The 22,876-nt window shown below is 45.2% G+C and overlaps 1 protein-coding gene across 6 annotated transcripts in view; it reads right to left on the bottom strand.

Annotated features, from left to right (window-relative positions):
• UBE2Q2 (ubiquitin conjugating enzyme E2 Q2) overlaps positions 1 to 5,737 on the bottom strand; it is a 64,333-nt gene extending 58,596 nt beyond the window's left edge. For 2 of the 6 annotated variants that reach the window (XM_012457708.3, XM_012457707.3), the window contains exon 1: positions 5,347 to 5,737. In XM_012457708.3, the coding sequence (XP_012313131.2) occupies positions 5,347 to 5,526 (180 nt within the window). In that variant the 5' untranslated portion in view covers positions 5,527 to 5,737. Of the gene's footprint in view, positions 1 to 3,015; positions 4,239 to 4,751; positions 5,181 to 5,346 lie in introns of those variants that run through there. The other 4 variants (XM_021668263.2, XM_021668260.2, XM_021668262.2 and 1 more) reach the window with 3 other exon arrangements.
• Between the last annotated feature and the right edge of the window lie 17,139 nt (positions 5,738 to 22,876).

Genomic DNA, 22,876 nt, shown 5'->3' on the forward strand with positions numbered 1-22,876 from the left:
ACTAGAAAAATGCAAGATGAAGTTAACAGCATTGCTTTATTTCCCATGAAAAGGTATTAAAGCATTTTCAAAATGAAGTGTTATTCAGCTACCATCACTTTAATATCTGTGGACACTATCATTTCCGAGGAGCTTTCCTCTATATGCTCTCTTGCAGGGCAAAAAATACTATCTATTATATACAGAAACATAGTAAGACAGTGTCTTTTACTGTGTTTCTGTATACAATAGATAATGTATACAGAAATGACACCATCACTTTAATAACTGTAGGACACAGTATCATTTCTGTATTAATGACACCATCACTTTAATACCTGTATGACACAGTATTATTTCTGTATTAATGACACCATCACTTTAATATCTGTAGGACACAGTATCATTTCTGTATTAATGACACCATCACTTTAATATCTGTAGGACACAGTATCATTTCCAAGCAGCTTTCCTCTTTATGCTCTCTTGCAGGGCAAAAAATATTATCTATTGTATACTGAAATACAGTAAAAGAAGCAATTTACTTAAGGTCCTAATTACTAAAAAAAAGCTAAATTTCTCACTTCCTCCTAGATTCAGAGCTCCAACATTTTTAAAATTTAGTATCTTGCTGTTGGGGGTAGGCGCTTTTTGGCAACAGAAATTTAATTAGCCAATCAAAAAAAAAGTCCCACTAATAACAGCCTAGCAAGCAGCCAGTCACTCATGCAGAAAGAGCAATAATTTATGCTCTACAAGTCATATAGAAAAATGAAGTTTCATTTGTTTACAGCTAATTCACTTCCTGGGAGAGATTTTTCATTCTAAAACAGTGATTCCCTACCAAGAGTTCCCAGATGCCAAGAATTCCATAAAAGGAATAATGGAGTTGCCATTATGTTAAATACTTCAAAAGGACTAAAAGAAAGTTATATACTAGCTCCCAATAAGGCTGCACAGGTTACTGAAACAAGCTGCTTTGCGTTTCGGAGTGATCGTAACAACTAATTAGATGGCAATCAGGTTAGTTTACTGAAGATGGAAAAACTATACTTAAGTTTGTGTAACAAGCTCTCATAACATGGCTTCACAGAACAGAAGTAATAAAAATGATTCCTTGAGGTTGAAAAAGAGTGCTCTTTTCCCTTCATTTTTAAGAGTAGGACAAATTTATAAAACAGAAAAAGAATTACAATTAGCTCAATTCCCTTGGCCTATAGAATAAAACATCTACTCGTTTTTTTTTTAATTCTTATACTTTCATATTAAGTCAATTTACAGACTCATCAAGCCCTTATTGACCTTTTTGTATTACCCATGACAAGTTCTCGATCTTATCTCTAAACTTTGACAATTCTTAGCAGTTAACTTACAAGGCAGTTAAGATTTTTGTTCAAATACAATATAGCTAGAATAGGGTCATATACTCAATAAATATTTATGAAGCATTTATTGAGTGGAAGATAAAAAGCACAAAGCATAATTATATTCTCCCCTGCCACCATAAAAAAATTTTTTTAAGGCTTACAGAATACTGCATAAGAAAACATAACCAAACTAAAAACAGTAATGTCTAAAGAGGGGAAGAAGGGGAAATATCAGCATGAACTGAATGTGACCCAGAGGAGCCTTGAGGGATGATCAGGCATATAAAGACAAATTGGGTAGGGTTAAGGGGTGGGGGTCAGGGGCACAGCCTGTAGCTGATACATAAGTCTGAAAGGAAAAGCCGGCAGAGTACCTCTATATGACTCTTCAGGAACTAGCATCCATATGTGTAAAACATAACCTAGTTTCTCAAACATTAGAGAAACTCCGTTAAGGATGCTTCTTGGTAAGCATAAAGAAGACAGGGTCTGGCATGTAGAAGAACTCAATAAATACTTGAACTGTCTAAAGAGGAAAGTTAAAGAATAGGTCAAACTCATTGTCCCCCCCTTTTTTTTTTTAAGACGGAGTCTCGCTCTCTCGCCCAGGCTATAATGCAGTGGTGCAATCTCTACTCACTGCAACCTCTGCCTCCCGGGTTCAAGCGATTCTCCTGCCTCAGCCTCCCGAGTAGCTGGGACTACAGGCATGTGCCACCACGCCCACCTAATTTTTTGTATTTTTAGTAGAGATAGGGTTTCACGGTGTTACCCAGGATGGTCTCAATCTCCTGACCTCGTGATCCGCCCGCCTCAGCCTCCCAAAGTGCTGGGATTATAGGCATGAACCACCACGCCTGGCCCTTCTTTTTTTTTTTTTTTTTTTTTTTTTTTAAGAGCTACAACTTCAGAGAATAACAAATCATAAATCAAACCAAATAATTTGAAATCCAACCCCATTTTTCCCTTGATCTTTCCCTTCTAAACAAATGGTATGGACATGCACAAGCCATGTTGATTTTATCAAAACACTCATCCATGTTTAAAAGAGTCTTTACATCCGGGCACGGTGGCTCACTCCTATAATCCCAGCACTTTGGGAGGCCGAGGTGGGTGGATCACTTGAGATCAGGAGTTCGAGACCAGCCTGGCCAACATGGTGAAACCCCGTCTCCAATAAAAATGCAAAAATTAGCCGGACGTGGCGGTGGACACCTGTAATCCCAGCTACTCGGGAGGCTGAGGCAGCAGAATTGCTTGAACCCGGGAGTCGGAGGTTGCAGTGGGTCCAATTCACACCACTGCACTCCAGCTGGGGCAACAGAGCGAGGCTCCGTCTCAAAAACTAGTAATAAAAAATAAGAGAATCTTTACTTTCAAAAGATACAAACAGAAATATTTACAGATGAAGTGATCTGTCTGGAATCTGCTTCAAAATAATCCAAAGCGGAGCACAGAAGAAATAAGATTACCCAAAAGTTTATCATTGTTGACGCTGGCTACATTACACTGTTCAGCTTTTGTACATTTGATGTTTTTCCAAGATAAAAAGTTAGCAGACATTTGTACTGAGCAGCTGCCATAATTATCTTCTGATAGTCTGTCAAATTTCACTAGCACCTCAATTTTAATAGTTTCTACTTAGCAGTGCCATTACGCTAGTCCTCACCAAATCCTCCTTGTACTGAAAGTGTCTCATTCACTTCTCGCTCCACTTCTGTTGCCACTGCCTAATCCAGGTCATCACTCGTTATCTTTGTCTGCAGCAGACTCTTGGCAGCGTCCAATATGGTTCTTGATGGAGCACCAGGGGCACTTTAGGTGGGATAATTCTTTGTTATGGCATACCGCCTGAACGTAACAAAACATCTGGCATCTCTGTACCCCTGGCATTAAATGCCGGCACAGCAACAAGACCACCCCACCCTCAGTGGGATAACCACATTTCCTAACGCCACCCACTGCAGAGAAACACTTCTACTCCTGGATGGCAGATACATTCTCCCAATTCACCTGAGTAACTTAGTAGCTCCCCACAGCCTACAAAATTCAGTCTCCTATCAGTCAAACCAGCCCAACCTTTTTCCTGGCCATGCCCCAACTTCTATAAGAATAATCACCCTCCAAGCCATTCAGGCCAGTCTCCTTATAACACGTGCTTTATGCCCACTATTACACTTCGTTTTCCACTCTTGGAAAATCTTCCCCTTCGCCGGCTTATATCGTGAGCTTCTCAAGTCTGAGCATAAATTTCTACTTCTAAGAAAACCACACTTTCTCAAGTCTCCATGTCTTTTCTGGGTGGAGTTTCCTCAGTCTCAAAAGCCCTTTCGCCAGCCTTCCAAAACTGTATTCACCTATGGAAGCTCAGCTCCAACTGTCTCAGCCTCTCCTCAAAGCCTTCACTGAAGCACACCTCCCCCAAATCAAAATAGCCTGCTCCCTTTAACTTTCACGATGATACCACAGGAGCTGCCACTTTGTTGAAAACTCTTCCCCCAAGAAGTCTGAGTTCTGAAAGCGAGGGCTGCTCTGCTCAATTTTGCAACACTAGTGCCCAGAACATTCAGACGTATTCATTCAATAAATGATTTCTCTCCTCAATACATCACTGAATTGCATTCTGAAATTAACACACCTTCTCCCCAGATAGTCTGGTAACCATTTTAAGGCCAATTATAACGTCAAGGTTTTTGCAAACGCCAGCCACACTGCAGGCACTTGGTGCCCACCGACTCAAACCAAAGGGAGTTAAAGGCAAGAAACGGGTTTAGCCGTATTTGAAGAGGAGACCGAAACCACCATCTTGACGCCTATTACAACCAAGAGAATATTCTGCAGTTTGGACCAATATCCTAAATCAATTTCACGACGAATAGCTTCATGACACACTTTTATGGAGAAACTTACTTAATACTTCAATTACTTTACCAAGCCTTGGGTTTCTTTTTTTTTTTTTTTTTTTTTGAGACGGAGTTTCGCTCTTGTTACCCAGGCTGGAGTGCAATGGCGCGATCTCGGCTCACCGCAACCTCCGCCTCCTGGGTTCAGGCAATTCTCCTGCCTCAGCCTCCTGAGTAGCTGGGATTACAGGCATGCGCCACCATGCCCAGCTAATTTTTTGTATTAGTAGAGACGGGGTTTCACCATGTTGACCAGGATGGTCTCGATCTCTTGACCTCGTGATCCACCCGCCTCGGCCTCCCAAAGTGCTGGGATTACAGGCTTGAACCACCGCGCCCGGCCAAGCCTTGGGTTTCTAACGAGCTTTTCAAAGTGTCTTTTCGGCTTTGTGACACAAGCGATCTTTCCCGGGAGCAGCCCTGGCGCCAATCTCCTTTCACGCATCCATTTTCGAGGCTTACACACACGGGAGGGGCCGCACGAACACACACTCAACACCACCTGCCGCATCGACGGGTACTATGCGCCTTTTCAGAACGCGGCGGCGCGCAGCCAGGCCCGGGGAGAGGGGTCGCTCCAACAGCACCAGGGGCCGCATTCCAACTTTTCCTCCGTCAACGAGTCCGTTTTCGTTGTCAGTTTCTCCTTAAACGCAAACTTAAAAACAATCGGCTAAACAAGTGGGAACGAGGCAAACCTGACTGAAGACTGAGGCGTTAAAACTTAAGGACCGTTCCCCTCGCCCGCCTGGGCTCCAACAACAGCCGGAGCCTCCCCGCCCCGCCGCGGTCCCGGGAGCAGCCGGCTGAGGGCGGCCATGGGCCCCGTGAGGGCTCGGGCCGCCGCGGGCTCGCACTTCGCGGAGCGGCGACGGGGGCCGAGAGGGGTCAGCAGCCCCCAAGCCAACGCCGCGCCAGAAACCGGAGAGACACGCGCCCTCCGCCCCCTCCCACCCAAGCCTCGCACAGTCTCAGCCGGGCCTGGGCTGGGCCAGTCGCGAGAGCCGGGGCCTCTCGAGGCAGGCTCCCCTTTGTCCCGGGACGCGGGGCGCCCCCTCTCCTCCCTGGCCCTGCGGGGTCGCGGCCGGGCGCCTCACCGTGATGTTGCAGTGGAGCGTGAGCGGCGGCGGCGGCGAGTGCGGGCAGCCCGGCTGCGGCACCAGGAACTGGCAGTGCAGCTCGTCCAGCTTCCAGCTGACGATGCGGAATCGCTCGTGGTTCTTGTGGAAGATGGACGCCAGGAACTTCAGCTCGGCCTTGAGCCCTGACACGGACATCTTCCCCTCATCTCCGGCGGGAGGGGCGCGGAAGGGGAGCCGGGCCCGGAGCCGCCGTCACGGCCGCGACCGCCCCGCGGGGCCGGCCTGGGCCGCGCTCTGGCGGCTCCGCCTCGTCGAGCGCGGTTGGAAAATGGCGAGGGGCGCGGAAGCCTCGGCGGGTAGCTGTGAGGCGGCCTGGGCTGCTGCTCCCTTTGTAACCCACTGCAGCGGCAGGAGGCGGCGGCCCGGCGGCTTAAAAGGGCAACAGCGACGCCGCCCCCGCCACCGCCTGGGAAAGGGCTGCCCCCACCCCGCCCCGTCCTCCCCACCCCGCCCCGTCCTCCTCACCCCGGCGCGCCCTGCGCGCACCGGTTTCGGCGCGTGCACGAGGCCAGGGCGCGCGCGGGCTCTCCCGGCCGCCCCCTCCTCGCCTTGACCCAGCTCCCTTCTGCCCGACCCATCTGCTCCGTTCCTCTCACCCGCGGACTGGAAGCGCGGAGCCAGCTGACGCCCGGGCCCCAGAACTCGGGGAGGAGCCGGAGACCCCGCGCGCCCCCGCGCCCGGCTTGGGACCGGACACGTGCGCGGCGGATCGCGCCGGCCACGTCGTCGCAGCTGCAGACTCGAGCCAGCCCCTGGGGGCAGCGCCTCCGCTTGGCCCTCGGCGCGGCATCCGCTAACTAGACCGGCGGGACCTCCTGGGAGACGCGGGTGCGGCCCACCCAGCGTCACCTCCGCTCCTCTCAGGCTGGTGTAAGCCACCGCTTCGCTAGCCTGGGTCCTGTGAGGACCTTCTCTCGGGATTCGCTGCTCCCGCCTTTGCTCTCAAACCATCCATTTACCCAGACGGTGGTTTGGCCCCCGCAGGCTGTTTCCTCTTCACTCCCAAGATTTCATCCTTGCCCTTAACTACCACCTGTGTTCACTCTGCCGTATATATTCTGTCTCCACTTTGCTTATTTTTTCCTATTTCCCGAGCTTAAGATGACCCTCTCCGCTCCCACCCCTATGGAGCCAGGGCTGCCTGCTGTTTTCATTAAACTCTTGGCTTAAATATCATCTCCGGGCCTCCCTGACCACCCAGTTTCAAATAGTCACCCTGTGTCACATCATCCCGTGCTAAGTTTGTTGAGCACCTGTCACTACCTGATCTGTTCCCCGTTGATTTGCCCAATGTTAATGTGTTCGGAGCTGTATATCCCTAGGACCTAGAACCAGACCTGTTGTATGGTAGAAACCCGATATGATTGAATCGAATGCTCGCTCTTATCTGGAATCCCCACCACTAGCACAATTCCTGGCACATTCTAGGTGCTCAGAAAATGAAGAAAGGGCTGCATGGCAGTCCAAAGGACTAGATCCCAACTTGGCAGACAATAGTGTGTGTAATAATAAGTGCGAGAGCAGGATGAGCTGCATATGCATCCAGTATGTAGGAGCGCAGTGCTCCCAGCTTAGAAGGGTTCCGAGTTTGGTTTAGTACTCTCGTGTTGCCGTTTTGAAACTCATAATTTTTCAGAAAGGGGCCCCGCAGTTTCCTTTTAAACCAGTCTTACCTAGAGTTACCTAACCCTGGCACCTAAATGTCTCTTTTTTCCTAATCTACAAGAAGTCCCTGAGGTACTGGTCCCCTTACATGACAAAATACAGAACAACACAGGGACACATTAAGTCTACTGAAAGTTTTTGTGTCCATTTACTTCTGAGATGTTGTATCATGTTATAGTCCTTCTTAGTCTGTAAGAAGACATACATTTTCCCAATTTACCTGAGTAACTTAATAGCTCCCCACAGCCTACAAATTCAGTCTCCTATCATTCAAACCACCCTACCTTTTCCTGGCCATGCCCCAACTTCTACCATCTTCTATCCCAACTTCTACTATCTAGCCTTCAAGAAGGCTAAGATTCTCACAGACCCCTTTGAAAATCTAATAAAACCTATGATCCATCTTCCCAGGAAAATACTTGTGCATATAAAACTTTGTACTTAGGGGGATTCATGACCCCAGCACTAGAGGTACTGCTATACACTGGGACTGGGAGGAGAAGGGGTTCCAGACCTGGGCTCTGAGCCAGGAACAACTAGGATATCGTCTTCGCATTATTGCTGGGTTAAGCGCAGAAGTGCCTTGCCGCTTTATTTTTCCTTCGGTCCCCAGTTCTCTTGGAACCCTAACAGGCATGACAATCCCAGAGGATTTGAGACAAAGAGCAACAGACTCTTCAGAAGTTGGAATGACTTTGAGAAACAAAATTCCCCAAACAAGTTATTTAATCTGCCTAAGCTTTATTTTGTAAATAGAGCTTTCTAAATTGCAAGTGCTTTTACTAAATTTTATCTCAGAAATATATACAAATATTAATTTCACTATCACTTTTTGAGCATCTGTCTGCTGCATGCCAATCTGTAAGAGGGCTAGAAAGATACATAGATATAGTCCCTGAATTAGAAGCTTAGCGTTTAGCATCGAAAACAAAATATTGTTTCCTGATGCTTTCAGCTGCAAATAATAGAAAACTATGAATTAACGTGCCTTGGACAATAAGGAAATAAATTACTTCACATAATAGGAAGTCCAAAGACAGAACAGGATTGGTTGATCTGAGCCTTTGTGTCATCAAAAATCCAAATTCTTTCCATCTCTTGTGTTGCGAGCAAGGTGGCTGTTCTTGCAGTTCACATCCAGACATGAAAAGATCCACAGGCAGAAAGGACATTTTATTCTATGCTTCCTTCTAACACATGGGAACCTTTCCAGTATCTTCCCAGCAGACTTCCCTTAGCATGTGCTTGGCCAGAAATGTGTCACATGCCCACCCATAAACCAGTCACAGAGAAGCAGATGGGATTACTCTGGATTTCCAATCTGCTTGGATGGAATGGTTGCTGGGGAGTCACCACATGTCTTAAAACAGACAAGTAAAGACAATCCTATGTGATATAAGTTCAAACTACCGAACTGTATTTCAGGGGAGGAAGAAACCAATTCCAGAAATTATTTGCATGAAAGTATGGCCATATTCAGAGGATATCCAAGAGGCCATTTGATTGTAGAGACAGCAAGGGGCCAAGATAAAGATAACGTTGAGATGTTATTTTTGTCCAGATTTTGAGCCCTGAAATACCATGGGAGGGACCATACTAGAATAGTTTCATCTGGTGAAAGTCATCACTTTTAATATTAATCTGGGCCAGGTGTGGTAGCTCACACTGGTAATCCCAGAACTCTGGAAGGCTGAGGCAGATGGATTGCTTGAGTCCAGGAGTTCGAGACCAACCTGGCCAACATGGCAAAACCCCATCTCTACTAAAAATACAAAAAATTAGCCAGGCATGGCAGCACATGCCTGTAGTCCCAGCTACTAAGGAGACTGAGGTGGAGGAATCACCTGAGCCCAGGGGATTTGAGGCTACAGCGAGCCAAGATTGCACCACTGTACTCCAACCTGGGCAACCAGAGTGAGACCTGTCTCAAAAAAAAAAAAAAAAAGATTAATCTGGCATTCATATATAAAATGGATTATAGTGGGCTAAGAAGTATGAAGTAGCCACCGAAAAGAAGCAAGAAACGGCTGGGCGCGGTGGCTCAAGCCTGTAATCCCAGCACTTTGGGAGGCCGAGGCGGGCGGATCACGAGGTCAAGAGATCGAGACCATCCTGGCCAACATGGTGAAACTCCGTCTCTACTAAAAATACAAAAATTAGCTGGGCATGGTGGCATGCGCCTGTAGTCCCAGCTACTCGGGAGGCTGAGGCAGGAGAATTGCTTGAACCCTGGAGGCGGAGGTTGCAGTGAGCTGAGATTGTGCCGCTGCACTCCAGCCTGGCGCCTAGCAACAGAGTAAGACTCTGTCTCAAAAAAAAAAAAAAAAAAAAAGAAGCAAGAAACCTGGATTCTAGGTCTGGCCTGCCATTAATTCAACGGGGCAAGTCATACCCAGCTCTGAGGCTCCCCAGCTCCAAACAATGGAGCGCCTTTGGATCAGTCCAAGTCAATAGTGAGAAAAACTGAAGTAGGGGAAATGGCAATAGAAAGGACCACAGTGGGAATCAGTGTGGGGCAGAACTGCTAGATCTTAGAGCTCAGGAGAGGATAGAAGGACAGAGAGGAAATTTGTTTAAAGTAACACTTTGAAATTTCTAGAGCAGGTGGCTAGGAGGGAGTGATGTCATTGACACATCAAGAAAAACAGGTTGAATTTGGTATGCTGATGGAACTTAGGTAGAGAGTTTGTATCTTAAGTTTGAAGTTGATGAGGGTAGTCAGAGCAAAGGACATATCACTGGGTCAGCCACACAGGTGGTGGGTAATGGTGGAAGCCATGGTATAGGTGTGATCATTGAGTCACAAGAGAGGGAAGACAACCTGGGATGTTGATGGGACCCTGAGGAAGGCTCAGCATGGGTGCCTGAGTGGGAAAGGAATCATTTGAAGAAGTCAGAGGATGACCCATGTGTTGAATTCTTTGTGGAAGGGACAAGTTCAGGACTAAGAAAAGGCCACAGGCTTTAGGGATTAGGAGGTCAGTGGGGCTTCAGAGAAAACCATTGCAATGAATAGTTGGCATGAGGTCAAAGCGATGTTAAAGTGAAGAGAATGTACCTAGCCCACTTCCTTGAATATTTCAGGGTGTTGAGAAAGAGATGGAACGATGGTTTGCAATAGCAAAGCAAAGGGAGGTTTTGTGTTTGCTTTGGTTTTTATTATAGAACAGACAGAGGTGGACTCACTGTGAAATAAGTTTCAGGGCCCCTCACACTTACACAGGCCCCTTCTAAGTAAGTATTAACTTTCCCTCCCTAATTTGATATTTGTAATTTTGTATTTTTTTTTTTTTTTTTGACAAGACTCCCAAGATTAAATAAGCCTTAGGCCCTGCAAATCCTGAATCTGCCTCAAAGGAGAGAACCATTAGCAGGCAATGAAGACTGGATACAAGAGAGGAGAAAAAGCAAACTGCTGGGTCCTGAAAGAGAATAGAAAACATGGGATAAAGAGTTACTCATAGAAAGGAATGCCCCCTACGTAGAGGATTGGGTTGAGGGAGAGAGTTGGGGAAGACACAAAGAAATGTTAAATTAGACTGGGGAGTTGTTGAGAGACCTGACCTCATACTGGATAAATAACATTAATTTTAGCAAAGCAAAATTGGGGATTAGCAGAAGCCAGAGGACAAAGACGTGCTAAAAAACATCTGCTTGAAAACTGTGATCATAGAATCTCATCTAGAAGTGCATGAAGGACCATGAGGCGAGGATGGGTTGGGAGACTTGAAGACACAGCAGGTTCCATGTGAAAGAAAAAATAAGAGCTGTCACAGCCTGTAGAGTGGAAGAATTTCAGACTTCAATAACTTAAATGCATGCAGCCATAAACAAAGAACAAGATCATGTCTTTTGCAGAAACATGGATGGAGCTGGAGGCCATTATCCTTAGCAAACCAATGCAGGAACAAAAAACCAAATATTGCATGTTCCCATTTATAAGTGGGAGCTAAATGATAAGAACACATGAACACAAAGGAGGGAACAAAAGACACTGGCGTCTACTTGAGGGTGAAGGGTGGGAAGAGAAAGAGGAGCGAAAAATATAACTATCCAATACTGCATTTAATACCTGGGTGATGAAATAATCTGTACAATAAACCCAATGACATGAGTTTATATAACACACCTTCACATGTACCCCTGATGTAAAATAGAAGGTTTAGAAAAAGAAAGAACTTGAATGTGGAAGAATGCCCAATTATATGTTCCATGCTGTTCCGGTCTAACATATTCTTTAAGGCTGTGTTCAAATGCCATCACCTTCATTGAGCTACTTCCTTAGTCCCCTCAATTGAATTTTAGTCCCTCCATTTCCTGAATTTCCCAGTACATTGCCTGTTACAGCACTTATTTCACTCTGCCTTGGTTATGACTAGCTGGTTTCATGCTCGTCTCCTCTGCGAGATTATGAACATCTTGTCTTAATCCTCTTCATGTCTGTGGCACATAGCCTGGTCCCTGGGACATAGAAGGCACCCACTAAATGACAGTTACATGAATATAGCCTACCGAAGGTGAAAGCCAAGTAACATCCTTACTGAGAGAGACTGCAAGTAAATTGTGAGAGAAGTGATCTAGTTTCACTAAAATGTCAGGGAAGTGGCGAGGCCCTCTCCCTGTCTAAAGTGAGCACACATCAGCATGTGGCCACTAGGCCCAGACAACCACAGAGCAACCCAGGAGGCACAGGAAACTGAACCCATCCCTGCTGAAATGAACAACTGACTCATTATTCAGCTGCAGCCAACTCAGCCAGAAAGTTTTTCTAAGCTAAAATGTTCACAGGTATGGACTCTGGTTCATAACAAAACTCCTATCTTTGAATTTAGCTTTAGTTAGCAACACCCATCATTTCTCTCTTGCCTGTATTATAAAGGGCTTTCGGAACAAGGTGTAAACACCTTGAAGTGGTATGAATTTGGGGTATATATGCATATGAATGTTATTCTGGGGAGAAGGTGTAAAGCACCACTGTCGAGTAGAACTCTCTGCAGTGATGGAAAGGTTCTGTGCCTGCCACTATATGGTAGCCACTAGCCTCAGGTGGTTACTAAGCACTTGAAAAGTGGTTAGTGTGACTAAGGAACTGAATTTTGTATATGTGCTCACTAAGCAAGCACTGAGGAACTGAATTTTGGTTTTATTTAATTGTAATTAATTTAAATTTAAGTAGTTACATGTGACTGCTGGCTACCATATAGGATAGCACAACACTAAATCTATAATTTTATAATAATATCACATGAGCTTGATATAGCCATGTCCATCCTTCCTTACCCCTTGAAAGCAATGATGAGATGTTATTAATTATATCTGTAGTGCTCAACACACACTTGCCTGACACATACTCAATTCATAATAAATGAATGAACAAAATGTTTGTTAAATTAATGAACAAAAAAACAAATTTCACATTTTCTCTGAACTTAGTTTTCTCATTTCAAGAATAAAGAGGGTGTGTTCCAAGATTTCTTCTGGCTCAAAAAAAAATTATAACATTCTCTTTTAAAATATTTACTCGTAGGCCGGGCGCGGTGGTTCAAGCCTGTAATCCCAGCACTTTGGGAGGCCGAGGCAGGCGGATCACGAGGTCAAGAGACCGAGACCATCCTGGCCAACATGGTGAAACCCCGTCTCTACTAAAAATACAAAAATTAGCTGGGCGTGGTGGCGTGCGCCTGTAGTCCCAGCTACTCGGGAGGCTAAGGCAGGAGAATTGCTTGAACCCAGGAGGCAGAGGTTGCAGTGAGCCGAGATTGTGCCACTGCACTCCAGCTTGGCGCCTGACAACAGAGTGAGACTCTGTCTCAAAAAAATAAAATAAAATATTTACTTGTTCAATACATATTTATTGAGCACCTATGATGTCCTAAACCACTTCATCTTGGTAGCAACCTAGGAAACTATTATTATAATACCCCTAAATAACTCAGTTTTGGAGAAGGGAAGTAATTTGCTTTAGATTATGCAATAAATAACTGATAAAGCCAAACATTCAACCCAGGTCTGTCTAACTGTTTTCACCACACTGCTGATTTTATATAAATTATAATTTTAATACAAATAGTATAGCTAAATATAAAATAGCAAATAAGGTAGCATTGAGTGGGCAGGGTGGCATAGGAACGTCACTGGATTGGAATACGGATCTTCCCCTTGGGAAGATCATGGTTCTACAGATAGATTCTTGATTGATTGTTGAGTGAGAAACACCAGCACCTTCAGGAAGACTACCCGGGCTACTGAGAAGGAAGATGCTCCTCTCCTCCAGAGAGGCTGGTCAATACACTGGGAAGCCCTCTTGACTCCAGTGATGCTGATGATGGGGGCCGGGGTTATCAGCCTGGCATCTACGGTGGTAAACTGCTAGGAACCTTTCAGAGCATTACATCCTCTCAATCACCAGCACATGACAGCCTCAAATAAAAGATTTCCTCCTCGTCCCTCCAGTCACATTTACACAAAACAGTCTTTTGAAATGTTTAAGGCTACAAACAAGTGTACAGTGTTTAAGAAGTACAAGTGAGAACATCTGGATCTTTCTAGATCTAGCTATAACATACCTTGTACCCAGTGACTTCAAGTGTAAGTATGTGTCCTAAAGTGCTAATTAAGCATGCACATCAAGATTTAGTTACCGAAAGTGAGGGCAACAGTAAATAGTTATGAGGCAATTGGGAAATTTGAACATGAAATGTTTGACAATCATATGGAATTATTTAATTCTTTTAGATGTGATAATAGTATGGTTATTACTATCTTTTTTTTTTTTAAGCTCGATTCTAGCTTTGTCACCCAGGCAGGAGTGCCATAGTGTGATCATGGCTCACTGCAGCCTTGACCTCCCGGGCTCAAGTGATCCTCTCACCTCAGCCTCCCAAGTAGCTGGAACTATAGGCACATGCCACTATGCCCAGCTATTTTTCTTTTTTGTAAAGACAGGATTTCACTATGTTGCCCAGGCTGGTCTCAAACACCTGAGATCAAGCAATCTTCCTGTCTCAGTCTCCCAAATTGCTTGCGTGAGCTATCATGCCAAGGCTGTTATTACTATCATTTTTAAAATGAGAGTCTTTACCTTTAGAGATATTTATGGATGAAATAAAACCACAAATATTTGCTTGAAATAATTTCTGGCCGAGCGTGGTGGCTCACACCTGTAATCCCAGCACTTTGGGAGGCCGAGGTGGGCGGATCACGAGGTCAAGAGATCAAGACCATCCTGGCCAACATGGTGAAACCCCATCTCTACTAAAAAATCCAAAAATTAGCTGGGCGTGGTGGTGTGCACCTGTAGTCCCAGCTACTCGGGAGGCTGAGGCAGGAGAATTGCTTGAACCCGGGAGGCGGAGGTTGCAGTGAGCAGAGATCGTGCCATTGCACTCCAACCTGGCACCTGGTGACAGAATGAGACTCTGTCTCAAAAAAAAAAAAAGAAATATTAATTTCTGCTCTTTTTATAATACTAAAAGAAAGGACCCAGAGTCTTAGAATTGGATGTACCATACATTTTGGTACAACCATACAATGAAATAACAGACAGTCATTAAATGAGGTTGTGTAAATATCTGGAAGGATACATCAAAATGTTAACAGTGGTCATTTCTTGGTGGTAACTTTTTAGTTGATTTCAATTTTCTATCTGCTGCTTTGTATTTTTTGAAATATTTGTATTGAGCCTGTTATTTATGTAGTTAACATTAATACATGATTTTAAATTGGTTTATAGACATTTAAGGTAGAGAGAGGTAAATCAGAGAAGAATTTTACGAAGAAATTTTAAAGGCCCAGTAACTATGTGGCTGTTGTTTTTTCTATCACGAAAAGAAACCTGAAGCAGATGCCGCTCAAGGTTGAATTACAAACACTTAAACTTCAGGCCCCGTGACACAGTCAATTTAACTGACACTTTTGATGCTTTATTTTCCATTAGGAGAATTCCTCCTCCCCAGACCAAGCTGAGCGAGGGCTTTCTATGCTTTGGGGTTAGGTTACAAGGTCTTACATAGGGTCTCCTCCTCTAGCTTATTTGTTGGTTTTTTTTTATTTAGCCTGTGCTCCTTCTCTGCAGAGCCACTGCAGTGTTCATCAAGACCTCCTCCTGCTCATACTCCAGGGTTTCAAGGTTTTGCCATGTACAGGAGGAATTTATGGAAACTCAGTCTTGATTCCATGTTTGGAGTTTGCCATAATCAGTAATACACTATAGAACCTTGAATTACCAATGGGCCTAGAATCTATAGTCATCCCCCCACATTTAGCTCTCATCTTGCAAGATAGAAAACATTAAGTAGTAACAAGCATAGTCCTTCAGACCTAATGACCAAGGGGCAGATGACCTGGCTCACTCAAGATGGGGATATTTTTAACGTGTACAAACATTCTTCTCCTGCTAAAAGCCTTAGACTCCACTTAGAGGTGATGAAAATAAAACCTGGAAAAAGACTGTGGTAGAAAACTAGAGAAGTGGTCAGGGGGCTTGGGGCTGATTCTGGCTCCCTTGATCACTCCCTATAGAACATGTGGCCAGTAACATACTCTAATTGAGCCTTGGTTTCTTTGTGTGTCAAGAGGTGTGTTGGATAGACAGGGTTCACATTTTCAGCATTCAAACACTTGCTTAGTTTCAACAAGGTGCAAGGGAGTTGCACAGCTCTACAGACAATAGAGTCAAGAAGTTTATAGACCTCAGGGCAGAACAAGCTTGAACACTACAAAAGATCAATGTGAGAACAAGATGATAAGTAGTATAGTTTTGTTGTTGTTGTTGTTGTTGTTTTGAGATGGAGTCTTGCTCTGTTGCCCAGGCTGGAGTGCAGTGGACCCATCTTGGCTCACTGCAAACTCCGCCTCCCGAGTTCAAGCAATTCTCCTGCCTCAGCCTCCCAAGTAGCTGGGATTACAGGTGCCCACCATCACGCCTGACTAATTTTTGTATTTTTAGTAGAGACAGGGTTTCACCATGTTGGCCAGGCTGATCTCAAACTCCTGACCTTAGGTGATCTGCCCAAAAGTGCTGGGATTACAGGTATGAGCCACCGCGGGCCCGGCCGGTTTTGGAGTGGAGAGTGGGAGAGCAAGAGCGGCAGAAATACTTGGTTTCAATTGAAGAACTGATTTATTTTCTGCTTTCTAAATATAACAGTTATGCTTCCCTCTAGATTTCCAGGAAGCCCAGAGCTAGCCTTAGTGGGGGATCTCCTAGAAGTAAATGCTGAGATACATATTCTAATGCAAATAATTTATTTTGGAGGCGACCCCAGGAAACACTCATACAGGATTGGGGATATGAGATAGGAAAGCAAAACAGTTTACCATGTAGGCCACTGTAGCTCAGTCCCCAAGGAACTCTGGGGCTGTCATAGACTAGGTCAGTTATCCCAGCCTTGGACAAGAAAACTGATGTGTTTATTCCCCAACTCCCCATCATTACTGGTGATGGGATGCTTGCGGGGGCATTCACCCTTTGGAATTTCCGGCTTGCACTGTGCGTGGTCAAACACACCCCCATGGCCGGGAGCGGTGGCTCAGGCCTGTAATCCCAGCACTTTGGGAGGCCGAGGCGGGTGGATCACGAGGTCAAGAGATCGAGACCATCCTGGTCAACATGGTGAAACCCCGTCTCTACTAAAATGCAAAAAATTAGCTGGGCATGGTGGCGTGTGCCTGTGATCCCAGCTACTCAGGAGGCTGAGGCAGGAGAATTGCTTGAACCCAGGAGGCAGAGGTTGCGGTGAGCAGAGATCGCGCCATTGCACTCCAGCCTGGGTAACAAGAGCGAAACTCCGTCTCAAAAAAAAAAAAAAAAAAACACCCCCATGATAGAAGGCTGCAAATACTGGCAGCCAACTCTTTGACTCTTAGTTTTCGATATTAATGGTCTGTCAGTTATTCCCCCAAACCCCTACCCTTCCATAGTAAGAGTTTTTAGTGGACATGGAGCTACCTAACCAGAAACTAGCTTTTCTAACTTTCGTAGCCCATCAGTATGACCCAGTAGCTAAGATATGGACAATAAGGTGTGCCTGAAAGGATGTACATTGCTTCCAAGTCTTCCCTTTAAAAGGCGGGACATACACTCTCATAGGCCCCCACCCACTGCCTATTTCCTTCTGGTGAATAGCTGAGACCAGAGAGCCAATCTGGACTCAGTGATGGAAGCCACAAGCAGTCACCTTTCCAGGTCTTGAATGTATTTCCTGACTGTTATGTAAGAGAGAAATTAATTTCTTTCTAGTTTAAACTTTGTATTTTTGTTAAGTCAGCTTAGCTCGTACCCTAAACAACGCATTCCCTTTCTCTCGGAACTTTTAATTCTTCCTTTTTAGCCTTATTTTATTACTCTTGTTGGATTGTCTTGTAGCAGGACTTCTTGTGCCTTCCTGGAAAGAGATAAGCAAGTAAAAAAAAGAAAGAAAGAAAGAACAGTTAAACCCCTGTTATTGATATTTGCCATATTCGTGCCTGTCAATCAGGCTTTAAATCATCTCTTTATTTTGGGGAATGTTCTGTTAATGATAAAGCCAGTCATTAAAGTGGTAAAAACAGGTTTTACTCAGTAACTACTGACAGAAGGGGAAAGAGTGGAACTCCATTTTAATTTGTACAGAGGTGCGTGGGTACTTTAAAGAAAGAATGAGGGTGTAGAAGGGGAACATGAACAGGACTAAAAGTGAGAAATGGCAAAGGGTTGCCAGCTGTGCCTGCTAGTGCCAATTATCAACGTTAGGATTCTATCCTCCCACAGAGACTGGGAGACAGAGGTCCAGGCCTTCTTGATTATTACATTTCAAAGGAATGGCTTTTGGGTCCTTGAGAGAAACATCCTGAATCGTAGGAGATATAATACCTCGATGCCTCAAAGAGAAAGAGAACATTCACAACTGTAGGCCATTTTCAGTAAATGCTCTACAAAGTGAGGTCAGGGGCCTATCTCAGGTGTTGGCTAGAACAAATAATAAATTTTCTTTCTTTCTTTCTTTTTTTTTTTTTTTACTGCCCTGAGCTTTTCCAGACAAAAACCTAAAAGGGGACTAGATTGTCCCAGGGACACCAGCTTAGGCTCCCAGAAGCCATGTTAAAGTTTGGTCAAGTTTCATACTGCAGGGGTTTGAATGAAGCATTTGTGCCAAGAGTTTTTTGCAGTTCTCAGGGCCCACATGAGGAATCTCATCTCCTCAATGCAGGAGTCAGAACTCCCATCTCCACACTCCCTTATAGCTAGGATGTAGGCATTTGGCCAGGTTTTTTCTATAGTCCTGGAAAAAGACAGCAGATTCAGGGAAAATGTCCTCAGGAAGGCCTGGTGGTGAAGATGTCAGTATGTGGGGGCAGCAAGGCTGATGTTTCTGCAGAGGAGGCATGTAACATTTGTGCAAATACTACAAAGGGAGTTGTTGGAGCTCCTGGAATCGACTGCCACCAACAAAACAATGTCTCACTGCTAGGGGGATGCCGATGGGAACAGGAGCAAAACCAGGAAAATAAATCCATGGCTCATGCCTGTAATACCAGCACTTTGAAAGGCCGAGGTGGGTCGATTACGAGGTCAGGAGTTCGAGACCAGCCTGGCCAACATGGTGAAACCCCGTCTCTACCAAAAGTACAAAAATTAGCCAGATGTGGTGGCACACATCTGTAATCCCAGCTACTCAGGAGGCTGAGGCAGGAGAATTGCTTGAACCCAGGAGGCGGAGTTTGCAGTGAACTGAGATTGTGCCACTGTACTCTAGCCTGGGCAACAGAGCGAGACTCCATCTCAAAAAAAAAAAAAAAAGAACAAATCCCTTCTCCTTTCTCCAGCCTTTCAGTCTCCTTCAAGCACCCCTTACTTCCCTATAGGCAAAAAAAGAAATGCTAACCCAAGCCAAGAATAGAAAGGTGTGTTAAAAACTGAGAAGCAATAGCATAATAGCCAGCATAGATCTGAAAAGTAGAGACATTACATGTTTTTAGGTGTACGTTATTTTGCTCAGTAAAACAAATTTGCTTATTTTCTTGATTTATCTCTTTTCTTCTGCACCTAGCCTCTTTCCCTAAATGAATTCCTCCATTCCCATGGCTTTGGTTACCATCTCTGTGACCCAACCCCTAATTTTCTTTTCTTTTGTTTTAAGACAGAATTTCACTCTTTCGCCCAGGCTGGAGTGAAGTGGCATGATCTCCGCTCACTGCAACTGCAACCTCCACCTCCCCGGGTCAAAGCAATTCTCCTGCCTCAACCTCCCAAGTAGCTGGGACTACAGGCACCTGTCACCACACCTGGCTACTTTTTGTATTTTTAGTAGACACAGGGTTTCACTATGTTGGCCAATCTGGTCTCAAACTCCTGACCTCAGGTGATCCACCCACTTCGGCCTCCCAAAGTGCTGGGATTACAGGCGTGAGCCACCGCGCCCAGCCAACCTGACCCCTACATTTCTACTTCTCAGGCAGACCTCTTTTTTGCACTGTAAGTCCTGCACATCCAACTGCCTTCTCTGATCTTCTCCCATTTGTCCTCCAGGTCTCTCAAACTTAACATGTCCAATTCTTGGTCTCTCCTTGAGCCTGATCCTCCTGCAGCCTTCCCTAGCTCCAGGAATGCACCCCCATTCCCCCCATCTCATGCTGACACTGACAGTTACTCTTGGTCCCTCCTCTCTTGCTCGTTTTTCACATTGACTTAGTACCAAGTTCCTTCTAAATGCTTGTGGATGTCTTCATTTCTCCCCATCTGTACTAGTCCTGCTCTGGTCCAAGCCACCATCCTCTCGTACCTGAGCTGTTGCAGGAGCCTCCTAAGTCACTGCCTGCATTCACTTTTGCTCCCCACCAGTGCAATCTTCTCAGTGATCTTTTAAAAATCTGTCCAGCCAGGTGCAGTGGCTCACATCTATAATCTCAGCACTTTTGGAGGCCAAGGCGGGTGATCATCTGAAATCAAGAGTTCGAGATCAGCCTGGTCAACATGGCAAAACCCCACCTCTAGTAAAAATACGAAATTAGCCGGGTGTGGTGGCACGTGCCTGTAATCCCAGCTCCTTGGGAGGCTGAAGCAGGAGAATCGCTTTTACCTAGGGGACAGAAGTTGCAGTGGGATGAAATCATGCCATTGCACTGCAGCCTGGGCAACAAGAGCAAAACTCAGTCTCAAAAACAAAAAAAATCTAGTCATAACACTTCCATATTTAAAAACCCTCCAGTGGTTTCCCTCCACTTTCAAGAGAAGGTCCAGAATCCTGACCACAGCTTGCAAGGCTCTGAATAATCTGACTCTGCTTCCAACCCATAGTATCCCCCTAGACCATTTATATGCTAGGCCACAGGTTTCTTTTCAGTTATTTCAAAGCTTTCTCTCTTTCCTGCCTCAGAACCTTTGCATTAGGATGGTGCAAAAATAATGGTGATTTTTGCCATAATACATGTCCCTTCCCTCTGCCTCAATTTCACTTCCCATCTCCCAGGCCTTTCACCTCACTATCTTCTACTCATCCTTCAATTCTCAGCTTAAATGTCATTTCCTCAGATAAGCCTTCCTGGATCTCAGGTTAGGTAAGGCACATTTTTATAAACTCTAATAGCACCCTTTAATTCTTCTTGGCATTCATCACGTTTGTAATTGTTTATTTGTATAATTATTTGTTTAACATGTCCTCTCATTACACTTACGCCCCATGAGGACAATGTCTGTCTTGTTCGCCGCTACTGATCTAGCTAGCACACCTCACAGTGCAAGGCATATAACAGTGCCCAATTAATATTTGGTGAAGGAATGAATGAGTGAAAAGATCATTACTTTGAGAGGCAGCAAAGTCACACTGCAGCAGCAGTCACAGACCTGGGTTCTAACCCTGGTTTCATCCTTTCCTAGGTCATCTTCAGCCATAATACATTTCATGATGCTTCAGTGTCCTAGTCTTTAAAACAAAGGGATAATTGGTCTCTGAGATTACGTCAGTTTCCAAAATGCAGTGAGTGTTACTGCTAGTGATGACCCAGCGACCACAGGAAAAGGCGTCTCTCTTTTGACTCCAGTTCTGGAAGGGAAGAGCAATACCTTTCCCCAGCCTCTCTGATTCACCTTTCCCACTCCTCCTCAACTCACTACTTTTGGGTTGATTATGAAGTAAATATCCCTGTCATTATAATCAAACCCACCATTGACCGATGTGTTTGGCAGATTAAGAAATGAACAAAGTTGGACAATGGGGTGGCTCACGGCTGTACTCCCAGTACTTTGGGAGGCCAAGCGAGGTGGATCATTTGAGGTCAGGGGTTCGAGACCAGCCTGACCAACATGGTGAAACCCCATCTCTACTAAAAATACAAAATTAGCCGGGCATGGTGGTGCACACCTGTAATCCCAGCTACTTGGGAGGCTGAGGCGGGAGAATTGCTTGAATCAGGGAGGCGGAAATTGCAATGAGCCAAGATCACGCCATTGCACTCCAGCCTGGGCGACAAGTGAATTTCCATCTTAAAAACAACAACAAAAAAAAAAAAAAACAAGAAATGAGAGAAGCTTGACACACCATGTCCGTGTGTCAAGCTTCCAGAAAAGATAGGTAGCTGTTTCCCCTGAAATAACTTCCCCTCTCAGGCTTGAGACTTACATAAGGGTCCATTTAATGTGAGTCTCTGGAACATTTCCCATCCCCATAAGCTCTTGTGATGCTTCTGCTGGGGAAAAGCCTGTTCAGGTGGGGGGAGCAGGGAATGGTGCTGAGGGCAGAAGCTGGAACGAGTCCTCAGTTCACTCACTAACCATGGGCTCCGGGATGGGTTGGGGCCCGCTTGCATGTGGGTGTGTCAGGCATGCTGAGAATTCCATGTCAAACAAAATCACTTCTCTATAACAGGAAGGTCTGAATCATAAGGCACTGACAAGTTATTTCATTCCCCACCCTGCTGCCTTGAACTCTCCCTTCCCCACTCCCCAACTCACGCCAGGCATCAGTGCACCCCCTATGCAAGTGGTGCCAGCTCTGGCCAGAAACAGCTAGGTTCTAATAAATACCTGCCACCCCAGCCCACTCCCCTGGGCTACTGTTAGTCGCAGACCATGCAGTTTGGGGTCTTAAAGGTCTTCTTCAAGGCAGCACAATTATATCTAGAAGAACTGAAGGAAGCATGTCATTTGCCCCCATAAGTCCTGTGGCCTCATTGGATAACAATACTACCTATTGAATGGCGCCAGCAAGGACTCTCTTCTCACATTCAGGAAGCTAAGGGGGAAAGGTGTCAAAAAGATCACCCTGCAGACAAAAACATCACATTCCCACAAAATCTGAGCTGTAATGAACTTCTTTGGAGAATTATACTTAATTGGTCACCTTTCTAAAGTGGAATGACTTGCCGGTTTTCTCAGCCTAGGGCAGACTAGCTGCATAAGATTGTGTGCACTGTTCAAGCAGAGAGTACCTGGTTTTAGGGGCTGACAGCCAGCCCACACTCTATTCTTCAAGCCAAGTGTTTTCAGGGGGCTGTCCTTCCACAGCCCTGGCCTTTTTCTAATTTGCGCAAAGGTGTTATAGGAGCTATTGGTTGCTCTGGCCTAGGACTCCAAACCCGGAGGGGATAATGACCGTGTAAGGAAGAAGCCAGGGTTCCTATTGTGCCTTGGGTCCTCTCCTTATCTTAACCTCCTGAAAGGTGTTATCTTCTTTCTCCAAAATAATGTCAGGTCATTTATTCAGTAAACATGTATTACTCTTCTTGTCTGTGCTGGACAGGGTACCACGTTACGAGGTTGTATCAGAAAACATTTCCCAAGAGAAATTCAGGAGGCAGATTAGGATAATTCAAGGAGGAGATTTATGAACAAAAGAACAATTTC

Source organism: Aotus nancymaae, unplaced genomic scaffold (assembly GCF_030222135.1).
Source record: "Aotus nancymaae isolate 86718 unplaced genomic scaffold, 86718_ANA_hifiasm-v0.15.2.pri h1tg000003l, whole genome shotgun sequence".
In the NCBI taxonomy this organism is placed as follows: domain Eukaryota; kingdom Metazoa; phylum Chordata; class Mammalia; order Primates; family Aotidae; genus Aotus; species Aotus nancymaae.